Here is a 24,867-nt window from a genome sequence, read left to right on the forward strand (position 1 = left end):
GCATGTGACTTTCATCCCAACGTCCAAAAAGTTGTAAGATAAACAGCCGATACAGATTGAAGTGATTAGTTTCAGCCATCTCAATGATATGTTAATTTCAGTTCAGACTGAATGTATTTTATTGATGCCTTCATAAACTGACTCAGCCTGTGGTCAAGTGGTCACTGCAGCCATATAAAGTCAGAGCTTTTCCCCTTTTAAAACCATTTCATCCCATTTAAAGATCTGAGGTATTAAAAATCGGATGATGTAAGTTGAAAATTGATGGTTCGCTGCTACTTGGACCACACTTTCCATCTTACGATAGAGGGAAGAGTCTGTGTGGAGTTTGCACATTCTCCTTGCGTCTGTGTGAGTTTCCTCCGGGTGCTCTAGTTTCCTCCCACAGTCCAAGGTGCGCAGGTTAGATGAATTGGGCTAAGTTGCCCATTGTGCCCAGGGATGAGTAGGGCAGGTGGATTAGCCGTGCGAAAAGGTTATGCGGATAGGGTAGGTGGATAGGTCTGAGTGGAATGCTCTTGGGAGGGTCGGAATTGATTTGATGGGCCAAATGATCTGCTTCCACATTGTACGAATTCTATGATTGTATGATCATTGATGAAACCTCTGAGGATGTTTAGGCCTAGAACAGTTGCTGAAGAAGTCATGGAGTGACATCTTACATTCGCTATCAGGCAATTGGTGCCTTTAGAATACACAATTTTCCCAAAAATAGTATCAGTGGAGGAAGATATGAACAAAAACCAGAGAAGTTTGTTTCATTGAAACCATCCCAAGGTGATCTTTGTAGGCATTTTCCATATTGATGGCTTTGATGTGATCACTTGGAACTAGCTATTTCTATTAGTACCTTGTGGATGGTACTCAGAAAGATGATTAGAGGTTGTGAGGATACAGAATGCCTTTCCGGGGCAAAAGTGGAAGCACAATTGTTAGTAACTATTGGAAAGAGAAGTGGATAAACAAATATCTGGAGGAAAGTATCGGAGTGATAAGTGAATGGGAATGGGAATTGGTGAGTATCATTCCGAGAGCCGAGGTGGAGATCGCAGGCCAAATGGTGACCTCCTGTGATGTTTAAAAACGTAACAGAATTATGCAAGAAAGCATAGAAAAGAGACTGTTTACCTATCAAACTGCTGCTTGATACAGCCTGTTCACAATGCATACTCTGTGTTATCCCTTTATCTCCGGATGGAAATCTTTGCACTGATACTCTGCTGCCTGGAGCTAAGTAACAGGCAGAATTCCAAAATAATCATTCACTCACACATCTCCATGCAAATTAAAGTCTACAATCTTCCAGACATCATTCTCTCCCACTTTCTGTTCTCTTTCCTCCTCACCCACAACCAGTATGTGATTATACTCTGTAGATGATCATTTCAGTCCCAACAACTGTCAAATCCCCATGACAACCTAATGATTTCTAACTTACAAGAAGGAACCTATCATCATCTGCCTCATTGTTGCTCAAACTCTATTTTGAATATTTCCTACTGTTAGGCCGACAACTGTTTCTAAGTTGTTGTTTACTAATTGCACCAGTGGTCTACACATTTTCGGTTAATTGGTTAGGGCTGGTATTTTCCTTGTAAGTATTTGGGGATAAGGACTTCTTGAATGTATTTTTAAGTACAGCTTTTATAAAATTAGCCTGTAAAAGATGTGTATTTTCCAAACATTTAAAATTTTAACTTCTCAATTTCAAGGAAATCAGAAAATCATGGTTTCAGGGTTTGTTGTTGAATTTTTGATAGATTAATCTGAAGTTGATAAGTTGTTTTGAATTATCTAGATGTGATTTGCAAACTTGATGTCTATTGAAACAGAACTAATTCACTGCGCATTCCAAATTTGGCTGGAAATTTCCACGGAGGAGCAACAACACCGCACTTTAGGATCCCCTTAAAGCTGCTCATCATCCTGAGTTGGAAATAGATTGTAATTCCTTCGGTGTCACTGGGTCAAAATCCTGAAATTTCTCCCCCTTTTTTGCATTGTGGGCTTATCTAACTCTAATGGACAGCAGCAGTTCAAGAAAAAAATTCACGACCACTTTCTCAAGGGCAGCTAGGGTTGGCTAACATATGCGGGTCCAGCCAAGGACCCACTTGCATCCCTCAAATTAATTTTAAAGAATTGCCAAGTCATCAATGTTGAGACAGAGATCGGTCTCAATTTTGAATCGTTTACAAAGTATTTACCCTGTGAAAGAATTTAATCAAGAACCCAGCCTGGGGCAGTGGTCTTCTCTGTGACTCAAGTATCAAGATTCGCATTTTGTCAAAGTTTGGGTTTTGTGTCCTCTTGATAAGAGAGCAGTTAAAACAGAGGGAACGTATGCGATGAGAGCCAACAGCTTTTGAGTGAGGCATGTTACGTGGATTTAATCATAGAATGGAATCGTAGAACCTCTACAGTGTGGGAGCAGGCCATTCGTCCCATCATGCCCACACTGACCCGCTGAGAGCATTCCGCCCAGACCCATCTCTCAACCTACCCCTGTAACCCTGCATTTCATACAGCTAACCCACCCAGCCTGCACATCCCTGGACAATATGGGCAATTTAGCATGGCAAACCACCTAAACTGTGCATCTTCGGACTGTGGGAGGAAACCAGAGGACTTGGAGGAGCCCATGCAGGCACAGGGAGAATGTGCCTTTTAGACAGTCACCCAAGACTGGAACCAAACTCCAGCCCCTAACCACTGAGGCGCCGTGCTGCAGCTGCTGACATAATAGAGCCTTTTTTATTTCTAGTCAGCATACCAACTATGAAAGTCTTTAGCCTGGAGGTCATTGGATCCAAGTCACTTAGCATCCCATTATCTGTACTTTTATCAATATTTCAACCATTCTTAAACTGCTGTTCTGACTTGTTACAGATAAAATGTACCACTTGTCATCAAAAAATTGAAATTCTAATGCCAAAAAATGCATTTAACTTTAGTTAATGGAGGACGGAAAAGTTGAAACCATGGTGAGCTTATTTTCTGAAGGTTATCTAATATTTCAGAGCAGATTTCTTGAAACTGCATTTGAAGCAATATTAAGAGATGTGGAACAATTGCTACTTATGGTCTAGAGGACAAATGCTCTGTCGACATTGAACAAAATGCTAGTGCTATATTTCAGCCAATGCAAAGTAAGTTTGTGTACTTCCTGATTAAATTAAAGCGCACATCATTAATTTAAAATGTACAGATTGACATTTTTGTAACACAGGATTTAAAATTTGTTAATAAGGACTGCTCTTGAAAAGCTCCATTTATTCCTTTAAAATACTGCTGTTTGAAAAAGTCGTAAGGTGAACAAATCTGAGTTCATGGGAAATTTAAGGGACTGTTGATCCGGGGAGCCTTAAGGAATGGAGTTGCCTGGATGTTGTGGTGATATTCGAGCAGAGAGATGGGCAACAGGTTAGAGGACTTTTGCTGGATTGTCAGCAATTTTTATCAACCTCCCAATTTTCCACAATATTTGGGCCATATCAGAAGTAAAGGGACAGAGAATTGAATAAGTGTCAGTATCATATTATCTTTGCTTCACTTCATAGCCTCTGCTCTGACACATTAGCAACTTTCATCTCATTCACACTCTGCGGTAAGCATGCCAGGTGCCAGGTTCATGGAGAAGGTTAGAACTAAATTTAAAGAGCCACATTACTGTAAATTCTTTTGGGAGGAACGTTACTTCCCCCATGACAGGAGGGCAGGGTTGAGAGTTAGCAGCTTGTAAATGACCAACCCAAACACCTTCCTGCCTCCCCAATGAGCACACTTCCGGTTGAGCAAGATCAGCAGTTAACCTGTTGTCCAGAAGAAAGCTTAACACTTGATTGTTTTAATGAAACCACACGCCACAGTTTAAAGCCTGTTTCAAAGTTACAAAGCCAGGGGCCAGATTTGCCAGTGCTTAGGAAACCTGGCAGTTGGTTGGAGGTGAGAGCATCTTGCTCCAACAGGTAAGAGCCTTGCTAGTGCTGCTTTTAATCCAGGAAGGTCAAGAGAACTCCTCCATGCATTTGCCTTCCTCTTCAACCGAAGCCAATCTGTTTCCTCTCCCGACCAAACTTCACACCTGAGCTACTCATCCACGTGCTCAGGGTCGTTAGCACCACAGACCAACAGCCCACCTTAATGGAATTCTTTGACATACCAAGGAATGCATTCGGGTTTCTACTGAGAACAGTTTTTTAATTCCAACTATTTTTCTCATCAACCTGTTTTGAAATGTTGTTATTACACACATGTGGAGCAGGTGGGACTTGAACCAGGGCCTCCTTGTATAACATGCACCAAACAGCTGTGTGTGGATGTATTAAATAAGTAACACATGCACATTTTCCTCTATAGCCAAATATTTCATTCGCTCATTTAATGGTGCAAGTATGAATGAAGCATTGTATCTTTACCAAGTGTTAGGAATCCCCAAGTTTTGAGAAATCAGAGGTTACACCTACCTGACAGTGCATGCTGAGTTCTTCATTGGTCAGGTACCCGACTAAGGAACGTAACATCTTCCCAATAGTTTGTTTGTAAACTGCCACTTCACAATCCTGCTTCCTTCCCTGTTATTGCCACAGTGCCTTCATTGCAAGAAACTGCACATGACGAGCAACCTATATAATTAAAAACACTCCTCTAGCGATGACTATCCACCATAACTTTGACTGTAGATGTTTGTGAAGCTCCCAGGGTGAAATAAAAACAGTATAGCAAGGCCACTCATCCGTCTCAGTCATCAACATACACGAGAGACAATTTGAAGACTTGAAACAGGCATCAAGATTAATCTTGAAGATGTCCTGAAATATTGCCTGGCATGCTCTTTCAGACTCTGATGGCAAGATGCTCCCTTGCAAAGAGGCATACTCATAGATACCTCAAGTGTCAGTCAGGAATAAAGAAATGCTATGCTAAATATTCTGAAAATTGATTTGGAACGGTTGATGGGCCCTAGAAAATAAAAGAAAAATACCATATCTTTTTATTTTTGTCTCGTTAAATGCAGTTTGGAAAAGCAACTGTACACCAAAGATTCTTCTATGTTTAAAATTTCCTGGAGGAGATGGAGTTGGAGTTGAAGGTGAAGGAGCTGAAGTTCAACTCTTTCTCGAATACAAATGTAAATGGTATCAAACCAGCTTTAAAATTTAAATAAATTTGGCACATTAAAGGCACAACCTTCTGTGTTCTTGCCAGTTCTGTCATGGCATACTTTGACGTGGTCACTGTTAGTATAACTCTACGTTTGATTAATGTAGATCGACAGCGTGTACAGAAACATGGTCAATACTAAGGTGCAATTTGACATTACTTTTAAATTCTGTGTTATTGGTTCATAGAACTATAACATGACATTTCTGTCTTCTGTTGAGAATCCATTACAGTATTGATAATGCTACCAACTGCAAGGAATAATGTTTAATAGGTCTCTGTCTAGGTGTTGCAGCAGGGTGCATCACAAAAAGGCAGAGATACACAAGGGGTAGTAAGAACTGCTGATGTCGGAGTCAGAAATAACACAGTGTGGAGCTGGAGGAGTGCAGCAGGCCAGGCAGCACCAGAGGAGCAGGAAAGTTTGACGTTTTGGGTCTTCGGCAAGGCCCAACCGGAAACATCAACTTTCCTGCTCCTCTGACGGCGCCTGGCCTGCTGTGCTATGCTCCAGCTCCACACTGTGTTATATCAGGGATACACAAGGAACTTAATGTGTGACAATGGAGAAAATAAATATATTAATAATAAGCTAATTCAAAAGCATTGCTTTATAGTTGCAAATCCACAATATGGTATCAGAAATGTGGACTCGATAATAACATCTACTCACTATTATGAATACGCTTGGTAAAGTAGCAGGTCTTAGGTGCAAGCAATGGAAAATAGCAGGGAAAATTATAAACCAGGTGGTACTAATCTGCTACGTGTGTCGAGTATTTTAGATGTTGCGGACAGTAATTAACAGGTTTGTTTTATCTAGCTTACATAAAAAATTGAATGATGATAGTAACTTAAATAAAATTCATTATATTGCCCTTGTCATTACATTCCCTGTCCCTGACTTATTTTCCTATTTAATTCGCAGGCCCAAAAAAATGAGAGAGAATCAATCCGACAGAAGTTGGCCCTGGGCAGTTTCTTTGATGATGGCCCAGGAATTTATACCAGTTGTAGCAAGAGTGGCAAACCCAGCTTGTCTTCACGGTAAGTGTTAGAAATGATGGTTTGTGTCTGTAGGATTATTAAAGAGCACTTTCATTACTGGTTTTGAAATATAGATGATTTCATGGACTTGTTTTTGGAGGGTGATGAATCAATATTTCACTCACCAATCTAATTCTCTGCCATTTGTTGCTTAAATTCAGTTTGTAATAACTATTTTTTGCCCTGCAAATTTCAGTGAGCTCCATTCCTATCCCTTTCCTTAATTCTAAATTTATAAAGACATTTTCTCTTTGGTTTACATCTCATACACTTTGGTGGAGGTAACCATGACTACTTAAAGTTCAAGCTGATGACTAAGTTTTTTTTGTTATTTCCCTCGGTGACATATGGTTTGAGCTTCATATTTTTAAGGTGTAAGGACAAATTCATGTTTAATCTGGAAAACAGCACCTTCAACAAAACAGCAAATTCCTCTGTGTCAGGATGCCGTCTGCCTTGATTATGTGCTGCAGTTCTGTAGGGAGGCTTAAACCTACAACCTTCTGATTTAGGGAGGAGTGCCACCGTTGAGCCACACTAAGATATGAAAGGTTATAAAGTGTTTTTTTAACACACAAATTTCTAGTAAGTCGGGTAATTGCATGACTTAATGTGGATATTTGTAAATCCCAACATTGCAGGAGAGGACTGGCTAAGGAAAGAATGAAGGTCCATGATTTGAGAGAACAGCAAATAATGGCCTTGTTTGTCTCTCCTTTCGTGCCTGGCCACTGCATTGCTCCTCTCGGTCTTTCTGACAAATGGTCATTGCATTTTTATTGCTCATTTTCTGTCTCTTGTTCCTTTCTGGACATAGAACAATAAGTTACCCTTATACCCAATCATCATTTTGCCAGTTCAGTCTGATGCAATGATTTCCATTCCCAGTAATTTGGCCAAGTAATCGACATTAATGTACCAGTGCAAAACAAAACGTGACAGCTTGGTTGTATGGTGACTCATAATCTCAAAGTTCTTTTGCTGGAAGCACTACCTCTCACATTTAATGGCACTTTGTCATCTGGCCAATATAAAGATTATTTATAGTGTTAAACAAAAACAGAAGTTGCTGGAAAAACTCAGCCAGTGTGGCAGCATCTGTGAAGAAAATATAAGTTAACATTTCAGGTCTGGTGACCCTTCCTCAGAACAATCACCAGGTAGGAGGAACATTGCAACCTTCAGTCTTTTGTGAAAATGGAAATCCACAAATTTGTGATCAGAAATTAGAAAAGCTCTGAGGCATAGTCACTGCACCTGAAACATAGACCCAGATTTTTCTTCATAGATGCTACCAGACCTGCTGAGCTCTTCCAGCAACTTCTGTTTTTGTTCTGAATTTACAGCATCTGCAGCTCTTTCAGTTTTTATTATGGTTTCATGTTTTGTGCTCTCCAAATTGCATTGTGACGATAGGAATTTTAAAGATGCGGAAATTTCAGCATCACTAAACTTGACAGTGTTTGTGATACTCCGTACCTGGAATCAACAGGTTTTGGAAAAACAGATAAACGTATACTTCGAGCCAATAAGGATGCTGAACTTCTCTTATGGGGGATAAAAGTGACCTGCAGCTTTATAATTCAAATTGATGACTCACTTCATTCGCCTCGACCAAAAATGTATTGTTCACTGGAGATAATGTCAACAACTGAAGTGCCCGTTTTTACTTCAGTGAAGTAGTTACTCAGAGCAAGCTTTAAAGATTATAATTTTATCCAGAAATTCCTGGTTCTGGCAAAAGCTGTTTGAAGTGGAAGGTTAATATTGAAAGTGGTGATATCTGAATCGTTCGTGGAGGTTTGAAAATTACAGAGCACCCAGGAGTCCAGTGCAGCTGAATGAGCATTTTTAGCACCACCTGAAAAATATGTGATCAGATGGCAGTCAATTTTGTGAGTCAGCCATGAGCTGCCTGGATCAACGTCACAAGTGATAGGCACTCATTTTTGTGTTCTCAGACAAAATATTATTAGCACAAAACTCAAATAATGGTATCACAAGCAGTGAAGATAATATGCTTGAGGAGTACATTTTTACTTCAGTGCAGCTTATAAACAAAGAACCCTGTATCTTTTTTTAAGGTGATAGTTTTCACCCACGTTTGATAAGTCTATTACATATGCTTCCCATGGCTGAAAACCAAACATAATCCATACGAAAATCTGCACTGAAGCAGCCTTGGGTACATTTCCCTCTGTTGGTTTTACCATAAATAGAAGCATCAAACATTTGCTCGATGCCTTCTAATAATGGAAGGCTGAGCTTAATTCTCCGTTTCCAAAGTTGTCAACAGTCTTGGATGTATCTGCCACCGTTGCTGACATGAAGTAACAGAGAGGGGTATTGGAGGTAATTCAGGAAATGTGTGTATATATAGCTTTTCAAATGGATTTTAATTAGGTATTTCATAACAACAGATGCATTTGGAATTAGAAGTAGAGGGATGGTAATGACTTTGCTATATTTTAGATATTTTAGTGATAGAGAAACTAATATTTAATGGATTTTTTTTGACTGGAGAGAAGTATGAACATCAGTAAACATTGCACAAGCAGTTGGAAGAAAGCATGTTCTGAGTGAGAGACAGCCAGAACAAGTGTAAGTTTCTTGAAATTTGGAGTACATCGGGAATTCGGTGCCGAGCAATAAAGGTGCTTTTTGATTTTTTCTTTATGTGGTTCATAGGACTGTATAGTACTAAGGCCCCAAGAATAATCAAAATTATTTGGTTTAAACATCTTCCACAAAAGTTTAATTTAAACGCACAAGTCATGACAAACCAGCTCAGAGCAATAGTGTGTTCTTGCTGCTGTATGTCAAAAGCAAGGAACTTTTCGAGTGCTCAGTGCGTCTGTGCATTCAGCTGCATCTCCTGGAAACCTGAGTTTCAGAACTGGAGTTGAAACTGGGGATGCTATGGAGTGGTCAGAGACAGCAAGAACTGCAGATGCTGGAGTCAGAGATAACACAGTGTGGAACTGGAGGAATACAGTAGGTCACGCAGCATCAGAGGAACAAGAAAGCTGACGTTTTGGGTCAGGACCCTTCATCCGAACTGGGAAGGGAGCCCTATCACCATCCTAACTACCTTCCCCCAGCCCCAGCCATCCTCCCTCTCACCTTCACGATCTAACACAACCTGTCCATCATCCTCCCCACCTATCCTTCCCACCCCCGCACTAACCAATCCCACACTACCCCCAACCTGCATCCAACTATCACCTACATTCCCCACTACACCCAAGCCCCACACCTCCTCCCTCTATTTACTTCCCAGCTCCCTTCCCCTTCCCCAGCCCTGAAGAAGGGTCACGACCTGAAACATCGACTTTCCTGTTCCTCTGGTATTGTCTGACCTGCTGTGTTCTTCCAGTTCCATACTATGTTGACACTGTGGAGCAGTGTCAGATGGAGAGTATCATGGATAGAGATGTGGTCACACCGCAGGCTAAAGCTCCTATGGCAGGGAGGGAATTGGTAACCACCAGGCAGGCAGGAGGATGAGGCAGGCATTGCAGAAGTCCCCTGTGATTATTCCTCCAAACAGATAGACTACTTTGGATTCTGTTGAGGAGAATGGCCTGTCAGGAGATGCAGCAAAAGCGAGATTTGATGCATTACCATTGGTTCTGCTGCACAGGGAGAAGTGAAAATTATTGAGAATGCAATAGTAATAGGAGATCCAATTTAGGACATTTATGTGGATGCAAACAAGACTCCAGATTGCTATGTTGCCTCCCTGGCTCTAGGGTCATCGTTACCTCAGAATGGCTGCAGGACGTCTTGGAGGAGGAGTGCTTACGGTACACGTTGGGACAAATGTCGTAGATTAAGAAAGAGGGTGAGGCTCTGAAAGCAGAATATGGGGGCTTAGAAACTAAATTGAAAAGTAGGGCCTCAAAGGTCATGATCTCAGGATTACTTGCAGTGCCAAGGGTAGAATTTCAGGGTATAAAGGATGAACATGTGGCTGTAAAAATAATGTGAGGGGAGGTTTGAGATCCCTGGTCTCTTGGGACTAGTTCTGAGGGAGGTGGCACAAGTACAGACTGGACATGGTATCCCTGGGCAGGACTGGAACTATTGACCTTGGGAGAATATTTGCTAGGGTCATTGGGAGGCTTTAAATTTAAAAAAAATAAGGGGTTGGGAACTCATGCAAGGAGCCCAAGGAAGGAGAATTTGAATCAAGAATAAAAGACAGAAAGAGGAATAAGAAAAGTGATAGGCAGAGAAATCAACGGCCATGATCAAACAAGGTCACAATTAAAACTAAAGGGAATGGTTCAAATAATGTTAAAAAGACAATCATTAAGGCTTTGCGCCTTAATACACGTGGCATTCACCATACAATGGCTAAATCAATAATGCAAATAGACAAAAATGGGTAAGATATGATTAAGATTATGGAGACATGGTTTCAGGGTGACCAGGGAACTGAATATCTGGGGCTATTCAGTATTTACGAAGGGCAGACTGAAAGAAAAAGCTAGTGGAGTTACATTGCTTGATAAAAACAAAATGTCATGCATTACTCAAATCTTCAGTATGACCACTAATGACCAAATGGAACATTGGACCCTTAATAGAGCACATTATTTAGATAAATAATGTAGTCCAAGATCTTGAATTATTTGGTGTGAGACATCCCTTTGTCTCTATAGTTTAAATTCTATTATTCTGAACTGTTGTCAAAAGAATGATTTAGTGATATTTCTGAAGTTATATATAACTAAAATTAGCAGTTCTTTGCTAATTTCTTGGATGATTAAAAGCACATTTTGCAGCTCATCGGACTTTAATAATCCCTATCAATGAGGTGATCTCATTGAAACATATAGTATTCTTCGGTGGCTTAACAGGGTAAACGCTGAGAGGATGTTTACACTCATGGGAGAGTCTAGGACCGGTGGGCAGTGTCTCAGGATGAAGTGGCACCAATTTACGACTGAGATGAGGAGAAATTTCTTCTGTCAGGGGATAGCAAGCCTTTTAAACTCCGTGCCACAGAGAGCTGTGTGGGCGGAGTCTTTGTTTATATTTAATGCTGAGATAGATTCTTGATCGTGGGGGAAATCGAGGGTTGTGGGATCATTGCAGGTCAGTGGATATAAGAAATGTCAAAGCAGCCATGATCCTATTGAATGAAAGAGCAAACTGAAGGGCTGAACAGCCTACACCTGTTCCAAGTTCTTATGGTGATATGATTTAATGTTTGCAGTATTCTAGTTTCTCTGTTATCCCTGTTATTTGTTATATTTTGGTCTACCAGCACCTGATTTAAAATATAATGTGAAATCAGTTTTTAAATGGACCAGGCATTGACAGATATCGAGGACGGATATCACAAATATTTATCCAGCAAGTACACACAATACTTATATTTGTATGTTCCTGAGAGAATCCTTTTTAGTCCATAATTCTTCGCATTTCAATATTCAAATTTGAAGATTAATCCACAATCGCATTCCAAAGCATTAAACATCTGCTGCTGTACGTCATTACCGTTCAGTTTGTAACTGTTATTCTGGTTTGTGTACAAAGACCATGACCTGAAAATTTTCTTCCAGTTCGGGAGCGTGGAGCCTTTCCTGGCTTCACAAATGCAACCTGGGAGAAGGTGCCCAGCCAGATGGAATACTTTGCCTGGTGTTGTAAGATTTGTCCAGGCCAGTCCAAAATGAGTGCAGAGGCAGACTGGATGCAAGGTCTTCCCCAGACTTCTGGCACTGTATTAATGTTTAAATAAAAACAACATAAAACACCTCACCAGCCCATACACCCACATTCTCACCACATTGCCCATGCTGCATCTATGCTGATTCATGCCAAAGCCTGTTCATGCCAACCAGAGATTTAATAATATAGTTACAAATCAATAGCACAGATGTTTGACACACTTGTAATGTAATTTAGACCACAGTTGTCTTTTATTCTTCATTTACCCCTCATGGCCAGGCTGCACACATATGTCAAATTTTAGTAAAAACAGGCAGTTTGTCCCTGACTGCATTTTCTGAGTAACAGTAATAATTAAAGCACATTGAGTATTCCATTGGAGATTAAGTTAATTAAAGCAATAACTACAAACTGGCAGAATAAAAGAGGTGGATGTTTCATCGTTCCAGACAATGCAGCTTGTTTTCTAATTGGTAGGTGAGACTGTACCTATGCTATGATCCATAACGAGTGTGTCATTGCTTAGTTACACGGTGGTAGTAGTAGACTTTGTAACTCCTTTCAGTAACTATCAGTAAACAGCTATTCTATGAGGGTGAAAGCAATGTTATTGGAAATACTCCAAGGTATTAATTTGGCAAATTATAATGGAAGTAAAATATAACGGGCAGAGCCTGAGACTGAGCAACATGGCCTTTGGCAAAAATTGTGGTAATATCAGACAGAAGTCTGAGGTGACCAATCGCTACATCAGGAGTGTCTTGCTCCAGTTTTTGTACCTTTTGGTAAGCAGCGATGGTGCTAAGTTGCCACTTAAGGGGGTTTATCGCTTGTTAAACATCTTGTTAACAGCCCAACTCAGCTTATTATGTTCAGCTTCCTTTTTCACTGAAGATGCTCAATAAGCTAGTCATTGAGAAATCTAAACATGGAAATCAGAGCGGGCCCCTGATGAATTCAGTTCTCCACTTGTTTTGAAGGACCTCTTAGTGCACATTCCATGTCCACCAGTATTGGCATCCAATATCTGCCAGCCTCCAAGAGCCCTCATGGCACATCTCAGATCCATTTACAGGCCGCTTCTGCACTTCACAGCTGCACCTCATGCTGCACTGGCAACAATAATTATAATTATGTAGTAAGGAAGCTTTGCAGACTGGGACGCAATTCTCCTTATCTCTGTCATAAATGGGTGAACTGCCCCTGCCCCATTTTTAAACAGTGACCCCTGTTTCTAGCTTCCCCAGAAAAGGAAGCGATCTTTCTACATAAGCTGTGTCAATGACCCTCAGAATTTGTATATTCCATCCAAGTTGCATCTTGCCCTTCTAAACTCCTATAAGCCTAGCCTGTTAACCCATTCTTGATAAGACAGCTCACTCATTCCCGACATCAGTCCAGTTAATTTTCTCGAACTTCTTCCAATTCATTTACCTCCTCTTTAAATGAAGAGACCAATAATATACACAGTAATCCAGATGTGGACTCACCAATGCCATATATGGCTGAAGTATAATCTCCCTATTTTATATTCAGCAATCCAGGGGATCTTTCACTTGGAAACAAGACACTGGTGGTGAATATTGTCAGCTGCTGTTAACAGCTATCAGCATTGCTCTCTGTTAGAAGATTTCCATCATCTGACCATCCTGTTTTGAAGGAATAGATGCTAATTTTAGTTTTTTTAATTTTTTGTATCTACCTCTTACCTCCCAGTGCTTAACACACCACAGAAACAACTTGCACACATGAACGACACAGCTAGTGATTCCCAAGACTGTACTGCTAGACTTTATCAAAGTTCAACGAAACTAGGAGAATTTTGCTCCTTGAAGACATGAGACTTAAGTGCATAAATGTAGGATTAGCCCAAGGTGCACTGCAAATTCTCACCCTCTTGAGACATCTCAAATCATGGCATTTAAATTGAGTATGGAATTCCAAGTTAAAGGGATGTTCCAACAAGTAAATTCTGATGGAATTAGTCCCATATCTCTGAATTAGAAAATAATCAAACCTCAACAATCGGTCTCCTGAGATGCTGCTTGGCCTGCTGTGTTCATCCAGCCTCACATTTTATTATCTTGGAATCTCCAGCATCTGCAGTTCCCATTATCTCCTCAACAATCGGTCTGTCTGGTCCAAAGTTCTTTGCGGTAAATTTCTAGGGATGAAGTAAAAGCGTTGGTTAAATCTGAGAAATGTACCTCCAAGCACCTTCAGTTTAAAGATTTTAGTGATGCAATGAAACCAAAATCTTTGCCTTTTTAAAAAAATGTCAGGTCTGCAGTCAGGGTTTCCCAACAAATAAGAAAGGACGGTCAAGCAAGTGACTACCTTTCCAGCCCTTGGGACAATTAAAATGCTACAGTCTATCCATCACACATTCTTCTCCCCCCAATTGATCTCTTTAGCCAAATCCAGCAGTCTCTTTCCCCCGTCCTAACCATTGCAGAACCCACTTCCATGCAGTTAGGGCACCAGACCCCTCATCTACCCAACCACCCTGAAATTTCAGGCCCTCTAGCTCTCTTAAATAGATTGTCAATTGGCTGCTTAAGTGAATACCTGATATTGGAGATTTGTCCCCTTTTTAAGTAATGATCATATTTTTACTTACTTTGCAATCATAACAACCAGCAAATCCACAGTGACAGTTTTATATTGTTATTGTTATATTCTTCGGACAGTTAAAAATGTTAGGCAAATTGACCTTTGCAGCATTGGTTGGCCCATATAATTAAACACATTTTAAGATCAAATGGGAACGAGTGGGCAATTTCAAGAAGGTGATAAGGAACTTGGAGGATATTGGCAATCAGTGATTAAAGTCTGGCTTTTGTGATCGGTATAATTACTATAGGGAAAGGGACGAAAACATCGCAGTACCAGAGAGATGTTTCGGAAGGTAAGCAGTTAATAAAACTGTTTGCCAAAGGATTCAACAACAGATGGGTTAGTATGCCTTCCTTGAGGGCAGGAAATAGCTTTGAAGTAAACAGCTAGGACTGTTCATGTAAATAGATTGTTTTCAAAGGATTCAAGAACAGATCAATCATGAGGTTATGTTTCTTTGATGCAGGTAAACTGGAGTGCATAAAGGAAAATGCTTTTCAACCCGGTTGAAGAGCTCAAAGTGCCACAGTCAAATGTTATGGTAAAGATTAATCACCAATGTAGTATAAAAATGAGGTCTGGTCGATCAGTTGTCTAACATTTATCTAAATAATGTTATGATCTGTTGATAAAAGGGAAAATGACAATTGATCTAGGGTACACAAGACAGATGATTCAAAATCAGTGGGCAGCATCTTCCACATGGGATATTGGACTCTGTTGCCAGTCTCAATGAGAGGTTAGAAACAGTCACTGTTTGGAACTTTCCCCATATCAGCCGACTGATGGTCAGAGGCTGGGCTCATCTAATCAAGGATGATGGGTGGGCTTTTAATTTTGGAGAGCAAACAAAAGGAGCATTAGGATGACCTACAAGACAAGTGACAAAAAGCGTACCCCAAAGCAGAGGTACCCTCTCTCAAACAAGTTCAAATGGAAAACAAAGGCCTCTACAGCTAAGCCATATCTGCAGAGGGAGGTTAAAAGGAGCAGCTTCATATATTGTCCACAGCAAAATTCCAAAAACCTAAATGGTTTGGCAAATTCATATAAATTAGAAGATAATAAAATGTGAGGCTGGATGAACACAGCAGGCCAAGCAGCATCTCAGGAGCACAAAAGCTGACGTTTCGGGCCTAGACCCTTCATCAGAGAGGGGGATGGGGAGAGGGAACTGGAATAAATAGGGAGAGAGGGGGAGGCGGACCGAAGATGGAGAGTAAAGAAGATAGGTGGAGAGAGTGTATGTGGGGAGGTAGGGAGGGGATAGGTCGGTCCAGGGAAGACGGACGGGTCAAGGAGGTGGGATGAGGTTAGTAGGTAGCTGGGGGTGCGGCTTGGGGTGGAAGGAAGGGATGGGTGAGAGGAAGAACCGGTTAGGGAGGCAGAGACAGGTTGGACTGGTTTTGGGATGCAGTGGGTGGGGGGGGAAGAGCTGGGCTGGTTGTGTGGTGCAGTGGGGGGAGGGGACAAACTGGGCTGGTTTAGGGATGCAGTAGGGGAAGGGGAGATTTTGAAACTGGTGAAGTCCACATTGATACCATATGGCTGCAGGGTTCCCAGGCGGAATATGAGTTGCTGTTCCTGCAACCTTCGGGTGGCATCATTGTGGCACTGCAGGAGGCCCATGAAGACATGTCATCTGGAGAATGGGAGGGGGAGTGGAAATGGTTTGCGACTGGGAGGTGCAGTTGTTTGTTGCGAACTGAGCGGAGGTGTTCTGCAAAGCGGTCCCCAAGCCTCTGCTTGGTTTCCCCAATGTAGAGGAAGCCGCACCGGGTACAGTGGATGCAGTATACCACATTGGCAGATGTGCAGGTGAACCTCTGCTTAATGTGGAATGTCATCTTGGGGCTTGGGATGGGGGTGAGGGAGGAGGTGTGGGGACAGGTGTAGCATTTCCTGCGGTTGCAGGGGAAGGTGCTGGGTGTGGTGGGGTTGGAGGGCAGTGTGGAGCGAACAAGGGAGTCACGGAGAGAGTGGTCTCTCCGGAAAGCTGACAGGGGAGGGGATGGAAAAATGTCTTGGGTGGTGGGGTCGGATTGTAAATGGCGGAAGTGTCGGAGGATAATGCGTTGTATCCGGAGGTTGGTAGGGTGGTGTGTGAGAACGAGGGGGATCCTCTTGGGGCGGTTGTGGCGGGGGCGGGGTGTGAGGGATGTGTCCATCCCAGGCCCCAAGATGACATTCCACATTAAGCAGAGGTTCACCTGCACATCTGCCAATGTGGTATACTGCATCCACTGTACCCGGTGCGGCTTCCTCTACATTGGGGAAACCAAGCGGAGGCTTGGGGACCACTTTGCAGAACACCTCCGCTCAGTTCGCAACAAACAACTGCACCTCCCAGTCGCAAACCATTTCCACTCCCCCTCCCATTCTCCAGATGACATGTCCATCATGGGCCTCCTGCAGTGCCACAATGATGCCACCCGAAGGTTGCAGGAACAGCAACTCATATTCCGCCTGGGAACCCTGCAGCCATATGGTATCAATGTGGACTTCACCAGTTTCAAAATCTCCCCTTCCCCTTTGCATCCCTAAACCAGCCCAGTTTGTCCCCTCCCCCCACTGCACCACACAACCAGCCCAGCTCTTCCCCCCCACCCGCTGCATCCCAAAACCAGTCCAACCTGTCTCTGCCTCCCTAACCGGTTCTTCCTCTCACCCATCCCTTCCTCCCACCCCAAGCCGCACCCCCAGCTACCTACTAACCTCATCCCACCTCCTTGACCTGTCCGTCTTTCCTGGACCGACCTATCCCCTCCCTACCTCCCCACATACACTCTCTCCACCTATCTTCTTTACTCTCCATTTTCGGTCCGCCTCCCCCTCTCTCCCTATTTATTCCAGTTCCCTCTCCCCATCCCCCTCTCTGATGAAGGGTCTAGGCCCGAAACGTCAGCTTTTGTGCTCCTGAGATGCTGCTGGGCCTGCTGTGTTCATCCAGCCTCACATTTTATTATCTTGGAATTCTCCAGCATCTGCAGTTCCCATTATCTCATATAAATTAGACATTGTTTTTAATGATCATGGCCAAATCATGGAAAACTTCTCTGAATATTTGATACATGAGTGCTGTCAGTATTTGAGCAAATGCAGTGGGTGAAGAATCCCAGTTATGATACACTTCTGACATCCATCAGATATAATTGTGCATTCTACCATTGTTCATTACCTAGATGCAGTGAAAAAAGTATGTTTGAGTCTACAGTAATTGCCACAATTCGCATCCTACTTAAATCTAGAAAATGTCAGTAATACAAATAAGTGCTATTGGATCTACAAGCTGATTTTTACTGAGAGGGCCCAAGATTTACTGATATAAATATTATACACGTCCTTCAGAACTTCAAAATTTGACAGTGAGTCTAGTCTATCCTAGTTAATTTACTGTGTCATTCACAGACAAAAGGGAATGATGACTTTTCTCAGCTATTACTGTCTCTACGATACTCCTGCTTTCTTTTAGATTTTTGGAGGTGTGTCATCGTTGATTTTATTGTGAGAATTTTTGGGGATGTGGATTAAGCGTTGCTCATACTGACAAGCCCACCTCATCCAAAACTCCACTGGAAAAACCTCGTTGCCTGACAACAACCTCACACTGGGGGTGGCAGTAATTGATTCCGAGTGAGATATCTGCATGAATCCAGCAGGCAGCCCCACCCTGGAGAACTGTTGACAAATCTGATTGGCTTGTTGGAGATTAGCTGCAACAGGATCGCATAATGTCCACAGCTGGAACTACAGGCCAGAGAAGAAACGTCATGGATCCAAGACTTCACGCAAGTCTAGGAGCTTTGGATAGCTCTGCCTGCCAGACCAAAAAGAGGGTGTGAGGTCATGTTTTGGATGGTAGCACTTACCCATCCTGCATGACAGCAGGCCCACCTTGCTTAGTCTTCCTCTGTCACATTATTACAGTGGTGTAGGCAAATAAGGCCCCTAAATAACCATTAATTGACCACTTAGTTTTCTCAATAGGTGCAAGGACATGGGGACTGTCTGAAGGCTCAACTGCCCCATAACATGGTCTGAGATTGTGACAAGAAGGTGGACAGGCCTCCAGTTTTATTTTTCTTGTAACAGCAAGGGAGTCATGAAAATAATCCCAATGCTTGGTGACTGCTGCATGTAACTAAAATGTTACATAGTTCATCTCGCAGAGGAATTGTAAACGAGCTGCTGCAACTTGCCTGAACTCCTGTGTTACTCCCTGTCACAGCTTCCCCTTTTTTTGGTTGAAACACCACAAATACAACCTAAGGTATTAGCTGCCCGGAAGAAATTGTCATCGACGTCTCAATTCGTTTATGAATTCCTATAATCGTGACATTTTTTGTCAGTTAACATTATTTAAATAATATATTTATCTTTCAGTGATTTAAAATTAAGCAAAAGGTATTTTAAAGTGTAACGCACCTTTTCAGGAACATGTAAATGCTGACATGTTGCATGAAATATTAAATAAAAAAAATCAAGTATTTCTATTTTGTCAAAGATTTTCATTTTGCATTCATCAGGACATTCACAAGAATATGTACACACATGACACCTGTTTTAACTAAACAAAATAGATGACAGACATTCTCTGGTCATGCTTCATGGCACTACCTTATCTGGAGTCAACAAACCCCGTGTCAATTTAAACAAAACCTGTCAGTTAACCATGTTAACCTCCCACCAGCCACCATCAAACAATTGTATTATTGGTGGAGCGGTCTCTACCAATCTCAGTCCATTTGCCAGCCAAACAGTACTCTCTTCTCATACAATACAAAATCTTAAATAAAAATCAAAATAACTGTGGATGCTGGAAATCAGAAACAAAAACGACCTTCTGGAAAAGCTCAGCAGGTCTTTTTGGAGAGAAAGCAAATTCATGTTTTGTATCCAGTGATCCTTCCTCAGAACTGATGATAGACTGGAAAATGTTGGTTTTTATGCAGAAGTTGGGTTATGGGAGGGGGTAAAGAATAAGTGATAGTTGGAGTTAGAGCCCAAAGAGAGAGAAAAATGGTTGAACAGACAAAGGGGTAGGTAACAGTCAGGCCAGGCCAATGAATAGTTATTAATAGGGACTGTTAGTGGCTAACAATGGGTACTGTTTTTATTAATTAAGAATGAGTTAAGTCAAAGGAAACAGAGGCGAAGTCCAGTTCTTTTCAGGGTTTGAAATGTAGCATATAGATTGTCATACAGCCTACCCAGTCTTCACTAGCCAGTTTCACAAGCAGGTATAATTGACAGCTGAGTCGCTACTACTGTTTTGCATCTCTGTTCATATTGAAGTTGAGTTTCAACCCCCGTGTTCTCTACACATTTTTTCTTGACGATTTATGGAGACTATTTCCAGTTGCCGATTGTATATTCATTAAAACGCTCAATATTCCTGTGTTTCAGACTTCAAAGTGGAATGAATCTGCAGATCTGTTTTGTTAATGACAGTGGAAGTGACAAGGACAGTGATGCAGATGACAGCAAGACTGAAACAAGCCTTGACACCCCTTTGTCACCAATGGTATGTGTAACTATTTTCTTCATTACACAGTTCTACTAGATTGCAGTATTACTGCTACAGTTTTCATAATTTTGGAAATAGCAACTGTTACCTCCTGACCTTAAATTAATACAAACTGTACTAAGGGTTCCTTTAGCTCAGAGCTGCTCCTTTTTCAAGTCAAACCACCATCACCTCAAAAAGTTTTTTTTTGTCAACCCCTCCATTTCCAGCTTCACAGTCCTTTAAAAGATCCTGGAAGTTCTGATCGCCTCCCATCTCCGGATGCCTCTCCCAGTACTCATTATGCAGGTCCTTGATGTCATCTTGTGCCTTAAGATTGGGACTGAACCTCCCATTTTCACAATCATTACTTACACCCAGTGAGATTATTATGTGATCCCTTGTTCTCAAGGCTAGCTTAGCCCTAGCTCCATGTTGAAATTCAATGGCCATATCGCACCTCAGCAACTGAACTTCACCCTGGGAGCAATTGCCAAATCAGAATCCAAATAGCCATCAGGAGCTTGACCAATAACATGGCACCTGGACTCAAAGATACCAGCCAAGTTGTCGAGACATGACAAAAACACTGTCATTACTGAGCTCTCAGATCTGTTCAGCAAGATCTGGTCTTTGAAGGACATCCCAGAGGACTGGAGGAGAGCTCTAATCAAGGTGATAAAGAAGGAGAAACTCCGTAACTGCAACTACTGGAGGCCATTACACTGCTGTCACCAACTGGCAAGGTCTTCTGCATGGTATTCCTCAACAGACTGAACGCAGATTTAGATAGTTACCTTCATGAAGAACAGGTCAGTTTTCAAAATGATAGATCATGCTGTGAGGAGAGATTTATGCTCAGATACACCATAGAGCAGAACCTAGAGTGTCAGAAGCTATTTATTATCAAATTCGTTGATTTCAAGAAAGCTTTTGATAATAAATATTGGAAACTACTCTAGTACATCACACAATAATACAGCACCCTGGAGTATTTGTTAATATCTTCGCACCGTTATTTTGTGCCTCCAGTTGCCATGTTAAGATGAGCACAGACAACACAGACACCTTCAACATCACCACAGCAGCATAGCAGTGATGCATGCTGTCCCTGTTCCTGGTTTCTATTAGTTAATGAGTTCACCTTAAATAAAGCAATAGTCGGTGCAGAGAGTGGCATCCCATGGCAACACAGTGGTTGACAGACATTGATTTGATCGTGTTATTGGCCATAAAATCTGACCCTCCAAGATGTTAAATGTAGTCTTGGGAGTAGTGGAATCAAGCTTGGACCTGACATCAGCTATGTGTACACAAAGACAATGATGCATTGATGCCCAGAACACTCCCCCATCACCATCTGGCAACAGAACATTAAGAATGTCAAACACTTATCCTGCCTAGGATGTAGCATCTCCAAGTAGAGTAAAATAGATCACCTTCTACCCAAGAATTGGCAAAGCAGCATCAGTCTTCTAACGGTGTGGACATCCAACAATATCAAAATGGCCATAAAGCTGCAACTCTATATATCCATTGTGGTACCAAATGCAATCTGTGTCCGTGAGAAATGGAAGAGTGCAGCAAAGCTGGGTACCTTCCACTAGTATTGCCAATGTAAGATACTGGGCCTCACTTGGAGACACACCAGCACCAAGTAAAAAAAAACGCTGCAGGCAACTGGTTAAAGATGCCTTCAGGACATCGTGGCAGACAACTGAGATTGCAGACAATACACCTCACCATTGTGACAGCAGAATGGACAGCAACTGGGAAAAGAAGAACCAGCAAAGCACGTTTGAGGGCCTTGAAGTGTGAAACACTGCATGGACTGGAGCAAAATTTTCTAGTTGGCCTGGGCCAAAGGAGGAGTCTTGGTTCTCATTGTGCAGTGGGGAATCGAGGATCTAAGTCTAAGCAAGTGTTGTCACCAATCTCACTCGTCACATATGTTGATCACAATATTTGATCACTCCATCCTCCCCTATTGTCTCTCCTTTGCCATCCAGCACCACAACTATACCTCTGTTACACATGGAAAACACACAACTTTGTCTTCTCTCTATTCCATGCTTGTGCCCATGTTGATGCTTTTCTTACAAATATGTATTTGAAATACTGAAATCATTGACTTTTTGTCATTTTTGTTGAAGCCACTATTCTCCACTCTATCAGTCCATTTCAGACTCAACTAGTCTGACTGCAACTTGATGTAATGTTTGACCCAAGGCTAAGCTTTTAATTTGGTATCCTGTTTCTGAACAGGATTTCATACTTAATCTCTTCAGCATTATTTTGCACCAGTCCTATTATACTCCCATTGCTGCAAAGCGCTTCCAACACAAATCTTTCCTAACGGTGGAGAGATAAGCATTGCCCAGCAGCTCTTATACAACCATGCTGCCCTATCCTGCTCAGCCTTTAACTATCCTTGCTGACTTAGAATGGTTCACTGAACTGAAGCTCAGGTTGCTTCACACCTCATTCTATCTCAGCAGCTCCTTCGGATAAATTTCACCTTCAGTCCCTTGAGGCTGATTTCCATTACATCCACCCCTACCTCCACTCAACCAAAAGTGAAAGTCTCCCATAATCTCTGGAAATCTTTTTCTAATCAGCCCAATAATTTATTATCCCTTTGTTTGGCTTCTACAATTGTGTTTTTCCGTTTCTTTTAATGTTGTCTTCTATTAATTCTGAGCTCTCCCTTAAAGGTCTAATTTCTATTTCTCTCACCTGTGCAACGTCATGAATATTTTCTATATTTAAAGTTTTTATAGAAATTGAAACGATTCAATATCAAAGTAGTTGATTGTTCATTTCAGTGAATTATCTGAGCCAGTTTTCTTTGTGTTCTCATTTTGAAGCCAGAACAAACATTGTAAAACCTGGATTTGTGTTGAAATAATTTGTTTGTAATGGTCAAGAACAAATTTCCAGTTTGGTGCTAATAGCTAACCCAATTCCAATTGCACCAAGAGGTGGTTAGATTAATGTCAGTCAAGTTCATATGATCATGTTCGAAACAACAGAAACTGAAAAAGCAATTGGAAGTGTTAAATGGACACATATTTTCTTGTAATATCAAGCAAAAGTGGATTTGAGTTGTGCGGATGCAAAGCAAAGAAATAAGGAGATTATTGGTTTAATTTTCACAATCTATTTTTGGGTGATCAATGAAGCTCCTATTTTGTGATGCTTGCGGCAGATTCTGTTCTCTGGAATAACTTTGTTTCAATTAGTCTCCATTTAGAAGTGCATTACAACAGCTTATTTGTCTCCCTAGAGCAAACAGAGCTCATCGTACTCTGACAGAGACACTACTGAAGAAGAGTCTGAGTCACTTGACGATATGGATTTTCTTACAAGACAGAAGAAATTGCAAGCTGAGGCTAAAATGGCTCTTGCTATGGCAAAACCAATGGCAAAAATGCAAGTTGAGGTCGAAAAACAGAACAGAAAAAAGTCCCCTGTGGCTGATTTGGTGAGTATCCTTAAACGTAGAATGCAAATGCAAGAACCCAAGCAAAAATTTGGCCTCAACAATACTTGATTGTGATTTTCTACACAAATGAAAGTTGACTACAACGCAAAGAATATTTTCCTACCTGGTAACTAATGGCAACTTCCACAATTGACTGGCTATAGATAACAAAGTGTGGAGCTGGATGAACACAGCAGGCCAAGCAGCATCTGAGGACCACAAAAGCTTTTGTGCTCCTGAGATGCTGCTTGGCCTGCTGTGCTCATCCAGCTCCACACTTTGTTATCTTGGATTCTCCAGCATCTGCAGTTCCCATTATCTCTGACTGGCAATAGCACAAGTTTGAAGCTTTTCCATCCCTGTCAGACAATTTGAAATATGCTAACATTGTGTATGCATTTGCAATAACAGACTGAAATGTCAATTTCTCTTTGCTATCTCCAATGTGTTTATGTTAATCTAACAATTCAGTGGGATTACATCTCCTGTCTATCACTGTAATGTGTCTGGACAGAAACCAGGTGCACAGTGCTGCAGAGAAGTTGCCAGATTGCAACCATGTTGACCAGTGTGACTGATGTTTTAATTTACATCTTTCTTAGATTTTATTACAGTATGAACATTTCTTTCATTTAATTTCCAAGATTGCAATCAAATGTTTTGTGTACAAATTCAAAGGCAGAAAGCAAACTCAATTTGACACCAAAGATAACCGAAGTTATAATCTACATGCATTATATGTTTTCTTTTCAATTGTCGAAGGAAATCTTCTCTGGTGTTGCCCCTGACAACTCCACTGAAATACTGCTTTGAGGACAGGAGTATTATACCAATGGTTATAATTTGGGGTATTTACACCTTGTCTTGCTCTATACTTTTTGATTCTGAGTTCCAGTGTCATTCTCTTTGTTGAGCCTCCCTTCCCTAACATCATTCTTTTTGATCCAGGTACACTTCCAGCAACTTGTCGAGATTGACTCTGTGAAGTTGCTTGTTCTTTACTTAAGTTCCTGGAAAATGTCCTTTGGCTTCAGATCATCTTCTCCTATCCAAAGCAATTAGAATAGTGAGTCACTTGGAGGGGAATATGCAGATGGTAGTATTCCCTTTCATGTACTGTTCTTGCTGTTCTAGGTGGTAGAGGTCACAGGTTTGGAAGGTATTGCCAAGGAAGCTTTCCTAAGTTACTGCGATGTGGCATGTAGATGGCACATACTACAACTGCTGTTCTCAGTCATGGCAGAAAAGAAAAACTGGAGTTTTTAATGAGTCGATGATTCACTGTCACTCAACTTTGAGAAATAAAATCTAGCATTAATATTAAATAATAGGTCATGGCTCAAACATTATAAAAGAGTTTACTTCCTTC

The 24,867-nt window shown here is 41.4% G+C and overlaps 1 protein-coding gene across 9 annotated transcripts in view; it reads left to right on the forward strand.

Moving 5' to 3' along the window:
• The window catches only part of schip1 (schwannomin interacting protein 1), an 806,217-nt gene that overhangs the window by 748,615 nt on the left and 32,735 nt on the right, over positions 1-24,867 (forward strand). For 8 of the 9 annotated variants that reach the window (XM_059651054.1, XM_059651055.1, XM_059651056.1 and 5 more), the window contains 3 exons: positions 6,092-6,210; positions 19,915-20,032; positions 23,301-23,498. In XM_059651054.1, coding sequence (XP_059507037.1) covers positions 6,092-6,210; positions 19,915-20,032; positions 23,301-23,498 — 435 coding nt within the window. Of the gene's footprint in view, positions 1-6,091; positions 6,215-19,914; positions 20,033-23,300; positions 23,499-24,867 lie in introns of all 9 variants that reach the window. The other variant, XM_059651058.1, reaches the window with a different exon arrangement.

Source organism: Stegostoma tigrinum, chromosome 14 (assembly GCF_030684315.1).
Source record: "Stegostoma tigrinum isolate sSteTig4 chromosome 14, sSteTig4.hap1, whole genome shotgun sequence".
In the NCBI taxonomy this organism is placed as follows: Eukaryota; Metazoa; Chordata; class Chondrichthyes; order Orectolobiformes; family Stegostomatidae; genus Stegostoma; species Stegostoma tigrinum.